Source organism: Vipera ursinii, assembly GCF_947247035.1.
Source record: "Vipera ursinii genome assembly, chromosome: 9".
NCBI classification, from domain to species: domain Eukaryota; kingdom Metazoa; phylum Chordata; class Lepidosauria; order Squamata; family Viperidae; genus Vipera; species Vipera ursinii.
The window spans coordinates 24,216,501-24,223,819 of NC_139523.1; the positions used below are offsets into that span (position 1 = coordinate 24,216,501).

The 7,319-nt window shown below is 54.6% G+C and overlaps 1 protein-coding gene across 2 annotated transcripts; it reads left to right on the forward strand.

The window, feature by feature from the left end:
- The first annotated feature begins 56 nt into the window (after positions 1-56).
- On the forward strand, positions 57-4,354 carry FKRP (fukutin related protein). Of its 2 annotated transcripts, none has more exons than XM_083369987.1 (2): positions 57-266; positions 1,305-4,354. In XM_083369987.1, the coding sequence occupies exon 2, from the start codon at positions 1,397-1,399 to the stop codon at positions 2,906-2,908; it is 1,512 nt and encodes a 503-aa protein (XP_083226113.1). In that variant the 5' UTR covers positions 57-266; positions 1,305-1,396; the 3' UTR covers positions 2,909-4,354. The 2 variants fall into 2 exon arrangements, with proteins under 2 accessions (XP_083226113.1, XP_083226114.1); XM_083369988.1 differs by lacking the exon at positions 57-266 and adding an exon at positions 614-868.
- The last annotated feature ends 2,965 nt before the right edge of the window (positions 4,355-7,319 follow it).

Here is a 7,319-nt window from a genome sequence, read left to right on the forward strand (position 1 = left end):
CGCGCGGCGGGCAGGGGGCGGCGGAGGGGGCGGGACCAGCGGCTGCTATGGCGACCGGGGCATCCAGGCCGGCCTGCCGCGGTCAGCCGGCTAGGGGGCGCTGCCGCGAGAGAAGCCCGCGCAAAGGATCACGGGGAGCGGCCCGTGCTGACGGTTGGTGCGCCGGGGGGGGCGGGAAAGACCCCCGTCCTGACGTTACGCGGACCCGCGTGTCCCAGAGGCGGGTTTTCTCCCCCGCGAGGAGGCGTTATGGTCCTGGGCGACGCGTGAGTGCCGCCGAACCGGGAGGCCGCCTGGCCTGCGGGGAAGGGGCGGGGCGTGGGGGGGGCGGGGCGGGTGTTGCCCCGGCAACGGAGGGCCCCGCGGCGAGCCGCCGCCTCGGCCTGCGAAGGGCGGAGCGAGGGTGCCTCTGAGCATAGGCAGAGGGCGGTCCCGCCCTTCTAGCGCTTTCTCTGCCTTTATTTGGCCCCGGGGGATTTTCGGAGGGACCTTCGGCCAGGAGGGGGTCCAAAAAAGGGGCCTAAGACAGTTTATACGTATAAATTATAAACACGTGTAATAGTATAATAATATTAGAGTTTTATCTTCACACGGAGAGATGGATGGAGGGGGGGCAAATCCATCTGACACAGGAGGTCCTCGACTTACAGCCGTTCGTTTAGTGACGGTTCCAAGGTGCCACGACCCTGGCAAAAGTGACTTTCGGACTACTCTCGCCCAAGGCTGGCAGGTTTCCCTTCACGGCCGCAGTGCTTCGCTTCTCACAGCTGGGGCCCCAGAAGGTGGTGAAAAGCCCTTCCTTTAACAGCTGCCTCGCTTAGCAACAGGAATTCTGCTCTCCCTTGTGGTCGTAATTCGAGGGCTGTCTGTACAGCTTCCTCCACCTGTTTTCCCCACCACCACCACAACAACAACAACCCTGTGAGGTGGGCTGGGCTGATAGAGAGGGATGGGCCCAAAGCCATCTGGCCAGCTTTCGTGGCTAAGGCAGAACTAGAAGTCCCAGCTGCCTGGCGATTGGCCCAGAGTCATCCGGCCTAAGGCGGCACTAGAACTTGCTGCCCCCTGGTTTCTCAGCCGGCACCTCCACCGCAACGCCAGGCTGGTTCTCGTGAAAAGAGTTGTGTCATTTGGGGCAACACTTTAACGCAGGGGTCTTCATACTTGGCCCTTTTATGACTTGTGGACTTCAACTCCCAGAATTCCTCAGCCAGGCACTCTTTAATGTGTCCCGGCCGGCTGCAGTCCGAATCCCTTGATCTTTTCTAACATTTGTCTTTCTTTTTCTTCTCTCTGCCTGCCAGAGGAACCAGCCTTGGATGGACAAGTCTGGAGCTGCAGGACCCTCGGTGGGCCAGAGGCCGGGACCCCTCGGCAGCCACCCACACCTTGCAAGATGCGTGTCACCTTCTGCCAGGGCGTCTTGGCCGCCGCCATCGCCATTAACCTGCTGATCCTCTACTACATCTCCAGGCTGCAGCAGCACGTCCTTCAGCGGCACAGGGGCCACGCCCAGCCCAGCTCCCCGCAGCACCTCGGCCCCCTCCGCCCCGGCGTGACCATCCTCATCCGAGACTTCGAAGACTTTGAGAACTACGTCCCCAGCGTGGTGCGGTCTTTCCTGAAGCAGCACCCGGAGCTGCCCGTCCTGGTGGTGGCCAACAGCTGGCCCTACCCTCCCTTGCTTCTCCCCAAGGTGCCCAACGTCCAGCTGGTCATCCTCAAGCCTTCCCCGGCTCAGCCGGCCTACGTGTCCCGGCCGGAGACCTACGTGAGGACCGAGTACGTGGCCTTGGTCCCTGACGGGGTGAGAGTGGATTCCGCCTCGCAACTGGAGGAGCTGCTGGAGGAACTCAAGGGCAGCCGAGGGAAAGCGGAGATGGTGGCAGCTCCGGTCCAGTCCCTGCTGCCCTTCCGGTGCCTCGACCTCAAGGTCAGCCTGAGGGAATGGACGGCGGAGTACAGTGAGACGCCCTCGGCCTCTAAGCTCTGCACCGCCTTGAAGGGGACGGCCGTGGTCCTCCTCCGCACCAAGAGCCTCTTCAACCTTTCCATGCCTTTGGCCAAGCCCTTGCTGACCTCCCTTTTCATCCAGAGCTCCTTGCGCGGGTGGGCCGTCCGGGTGCTGGACCGCCCCTTCTCTCTGCTCCACCAGCCCTTGCTCACCTCCTCCCACAACCAGTGGAAGGCCGACAACCTGGCCAAGGCCCACCGGCTGCAGCTCTTCCGGGATTTTGGCATCAAGCAGGTGATTCTGGAGGACGGCAAACAGCAGTGGTTTGGCTGCAGCAAGGAGACGCCACGGTGCTTCGGCACCATTCAGGACGACACGCCGGAATACCTCTACCAGAACCGCTGGACACCGCCCTGCTGCCTCAAAGCCCTGAGGGAAACCGCCAAATACGTGGTTAACGTCTTGGAAGTCTCGGGGGTGCGGTACTGGCTGGAGGGGGGCTCGCTGCTGGGGGCAGCCCGCCACCAGGACATCATCCCTTGGGATTACGACGTGGACCTGGGTATCTACCTGGAGGACATTCCCAACTGCGAATTGCTCCGGAGCGCCGAGTCGGGCTCCATCGTGGACGAGAAGGGCTTTGTTTGGGAAAAGGCCATCGAGGGCGACTTCTACCGGGTGCAGTACAGCGAGCGCAACCATTTGCACGTGGACCTGTGGCCCTTCTACCCCAAGGACGGCCTGATGACCAAGGACGCCTGGATGGACCATCGGCAAGACGTGGAGTTCCCCGAGCACTTTTTAAAGCCCTTGGTGCCCATCGAGTTTGCCGGCTTCGTTGCTTTGGCGCCCAACAATTACCGCAGCTTCCTGGAGCTCAAGTTTGGGGAAGGGGTGATTGAAAACCCAGAATACCCAAACCCAGCCCTGAAGAGCATGAATGTGGGGAGGTAAGGGGGGGGAAACACCCACCCCGGGCCCAGCTGCAAAGGGAGAGATCCTGAAGTCTCCAGAAGAAGCTAAAATCTTCCCTTTGATGTGAATCGGGAGCTGAACCATGGCTGCACGTGGGGAGGGGAGGGAATGGCCCCGCATCTCTTCTGAACTCAGGGAGACGCTTGCAACACTGAAAGGAGTCAGAGCAGGGCCCAAAGGGCCGTTTGTCCTGCATTTTCTTCCCAGAAACCATCGTCGGATGCTTGCACGGATGTGCATTCCTAGGCCGTGATAACCCTAACCTGGCATTCTTCATCTTCAGCAGCTGCCTCTGCACTCAGCTGCAGTTGTTGCATTTGGGAAAAAACGAACACCAGGGAGTGGGCTGGGTCACCAGCCGAGGAAAGAAGGGGGGGGGACGTTGGCTGTTCATTTGGGCAAGGGGCGTCCGACGGAACAGACACGGCCTGGCTTTCACAAGATGGCCTGAAAGATCAAAGGGGATCCTTGTCCGAGGACTGAAAAAAATACGATACACAGATAGACGAGCACGCACATACACACCCCGATTCCGGAACAACTTGCCCACAGCCAACTTGCCTGTGGCCAACTCATCACGGCCAGCTCACCGCGGGGCAGTTTAACAATTCAGTTTAATTATTTAAAATAATTTTTAAAAAATATTTTAATTTTTGCCCTTCACGCTTCCTTTTTCTCTCTCCTTTCGCATCCTTTCTTTAATGATTGCATTCCACCACGTCTTTGATATTAGCGTAACTCTTGCCCCGCAGTGAGTTGCCCCGCGGCACGTTGGCTGTGGCCAATTGTCATAGACACCCCCTCCCCCCCTCAGTTCCCTGGTGGTCCTGGGGAGGTCAAAGAAGGGACCTGCACCCTCTTTTCCCCGCTTGGTGGCCCCGAGGGCAGGCAGCAGCGTTGCCCCACGGCTCGGAAAACAAGCGGCCGGCTTCGCCGGGAGACTCGGCACCGTTTGCCTGAGCTTTGCAAAGTCCTTTGAAGTTAGGTTCCCGATGAACTAGGCAGAAAGTTTGGCTCTGTCCCCTGGCAGGTCCTTTCAGACAGGCCGACCGAGGAACGCAGCCTCCAGTGGATGGAGGTCCCCCAGACCGTTTGAGGAAGGGCGCCTATGGGTCAAAGGTGCAAGGACGTCTTGAATGAATAGGGACAGAGGTGTGCCTCTGGGGCGAACGAGCATTGTTTTCAAGGGTAAAAGAACAGAGCTTCCTGTTCTGCTCTCCTTCCAAAGAGCCTCCCCCAAATTGGTTGTTACCGTATTTGGGCTTATTCCACGGCCCAAAAGTTCCCCCCCACTTATCTCGCTAACAGACAGTAATTGAGAAGCATTAGGAGTCAGGCTTGGCATGGCGGTTGAGTTGGATGGTTCGTATCCTGGTTTTAAAACAGTAAAAAATAAAATTAACGTGCCCCCCTCTTGCATTGTGTCCAAATTCTTCTTTAATGGTATGAGGTGGTGTTTTTTAATTCCTTTTTCTTTGGAAAAGGGCCAGTGAGCAGCTTGTTTAAACCAAGGTCAAAAATGAGCAGGAGAGGCTGGATTAGCTGCTCGCCAAAGGAAAGATTGCAAATGCCAACCGGCTTTTTTAAAAAAAGGAAAATAACTGAAACAAGTGCTAAGATGCCATTTGACTTCAGTCCAAATTCCTGTGGGGAAGTGTTAAAATGTCGGATGCGTTTGGGGGCTCGAAGGGGGTCAGGTGATTTCAATCCATTCGAGTCTCATCAGCGCATTTCTGAGTTCAAATCCTGGTGGAGGCGTTTGGTAGCTCTCGCATCCCCCTTCCTTGGCCAATCTGCAAAAAGCGTTGCGTGTCCCCACTTCCACGCAGGATCTTTTCGTTCTCAAAGCTTCTGCCACTATATAAGTAGCGCTTGACCGATGACCATTCGCTTAAGTGACCGTTCAAAGTTACAACGGCACTGGGGGAAAAAACCCGACCAGTTTTTCACATGACTGTTCCAGTGTCCCCACAATCACGTGATCAGAATTCAGAGGCTTGGCAATTGGTTCATACTTACGACCGTTGCCGTGTCCCAAGGTCACGTGATCGCCTTTTGCCACCTTCTGACAGGCAAAGTCAACAGGAGAAGCCAGATTCACTTAACTCATCAACTGCAGTGATTCACTTAACAACAAGGTCGTAAAATGGGGCAACACTCACTTAACAAATGTCTTCATTCGCAACATAAATTCTGGGCCCAACTGCTGGCCAGTCCCTGTACTCTTGAGATCTCCAGCTCCTTATCCTTGCCGCCATGGTGGGACCCCCAGAAATTTTGCAACCTGGGTCGGGGGTCTTCATGGAGCGGCTGAAAAATGAGCCGAGGGAATCCGAACTGGGAGAAAAATGCCATTTACTTCTCGACTCCCAGCTTTCTCCCAGCACCGCAGGCAGAGCAAGGATTGTGCAGCAGTCAGAGCTGCTGTCCACACAGCATCTTTGCAATGCCTCGTTCCTGCCAGCAGAGGGCAGCAGCTGCCGAAGAGTGAACCCAGAGGCCCGAAGCTGCTGACCCTGCAGCGCTTCTCCAGATTTAATTCCAATTTCAAGGCCGGAAGGATCGTTTTTCAATTCTTGCCCGGAAAAATCCACAGGAAATCCTGCCCTGGAACGAGTCACGCCAGGCCAGGAATGCCGAGAATCCTCTTGATGCTTCCCAGTTAAGTCGCTGGCAGGAAAAGCCCCATTTTTGCTTAGTTCCTAGATGCGATTTGGAGACGGGGACAAGCCAGGAGATGAATTTAGCTCACGTGGGCTTCCATGGGTGGCCCCGTGAGAGATGCCAGGCCAGGCTGGAACGACCGAGGGTTTTGCAGTGGGGCATATCCCGAGAAATGCAGTTGCTCCCTTGGCCGGCTGAATGAAGCCAGCCATCCAGTTAAAATGCCCCGTGCCTTGAGGTTCAGGGTATCAAGTGAGCACATCCTGGAGAATTTGCTTCTGGACAAATTTTATTTATTTATATGATTGCATTCCTTAGATTTCTTTGCTGTCCATCTCACCGAGAAACAACTCTGGGCAGCTTATACAGGTAGTCCTCAACTTACGACAATTTTGAGCCCACAATGTATGTTGCTAAAAGACTATCAAGAGAATTTTGCCTCATTTTACAACTTTCCTTGCGGCAGTTGTTAAGTGAAGCACTGCAACTGTTAAGTTTAGCAAACATGGTTGGTAAGCAAGCCCATTTTCCTCAGTGGGCATATTTTGCCAGAAAGTGGAAATTAATGCTGGAAACTAGCCAAAAAAACAAACCATCAAGTGTGGTCACATGACCACGGAATTCTGTAAATGACCATCAATGCAAGTTTGTTGCCAGGTACCCCAAAGGTCATCAGTGTGTGGGCAGCCATTGGAACCTCAAAAATCAGGTCATGAATAACTCTGAGACGGTCCATCGTAACTTTGGACAGTTGCTAGGTGACTGGTCGTTAAGCAAGGACTACCCATATTTAGTCTCCCTCGGAGCAAAGTTCCTGTTCTTTGTTCCTCTGGGCTGCTCTTTGTCTGAACCTTAAGAAACGTAGCATCTCAAACCGGCCACAGGACTTGAGATGCGACTCGGATAGCCATAGGATCCGATTTCAAGGATTAGTTGTAAAGGAATCGAGAATGGATCTTGGGGAAGGCAGGAAACAGCCGTAGAGAGACTTGGAGATTGTACCGTTCAGGAATTGCATGAAACATGAGACTCAAATCAACCCTGTCTTGAATTTGTTTCATGTTAGCAGGAAAAAACTTGCATAGAGTTTCAAGATTCTGTAATTTCCACCCTGCAACGATCAAGCAGCATTCCTCAAATCCCTGTGGGGGCGTCCTTGCCTTGAGCTGGCCTGCCTTGCGAGGGTCCTCGCGATAAATAGACCCAGATTGCTTGGAAACACGAAAATGGTGCCTTACGGGCCTTTGCCAAATCAAGAGACTCCTCCTTGGGAAAAACAAACACTGCTGTTCCCACACAGGGCAAGGTGCCAGGGGCTGTGCCCACATCCCCTACCTGCTGTCAGGACTCCAGGTTCCCTTCCTTGCCACCTAGGCATGCCTCCCCTGCAAGTGTCAGGAGGGGCAAACTAGGACAAGGATGGTTTTCCCTGCACCTCCAAGCTTTGCATTTTGTTGTCAAGAATCTGTCAGCTTCTTATTCTTCCTGCCCTTCAGGTGAAACCTCAGCTGCTTGGGAAGGTGGGCAGGTGAAGAGCATTGGTTTTAGATCAGAAAGATCCCTTCAGAATTGCATTCCTGGAAGCCCAAACACCATGTGGAAAACTCGGAGCTGAGCAGATGTTTGGGGAAGAAATGGTGAACTGAAAGCAGAGCCAACAAATCATGATGAAATGAAGCAACTGTGAAGACTGGCTCTTTGGGATTCCTCTCTGGACAAGGGAGAG

What these genes read in the sequence shown, in the direction of transcription:
- FKRP (XM_083369987.1), top strand. Translation starts at nt 1,397, where the DNA reads ATGCGTGTCACCTTCTGCCAGGGCGTCTTGGCCGCCGCCATCGCCATT.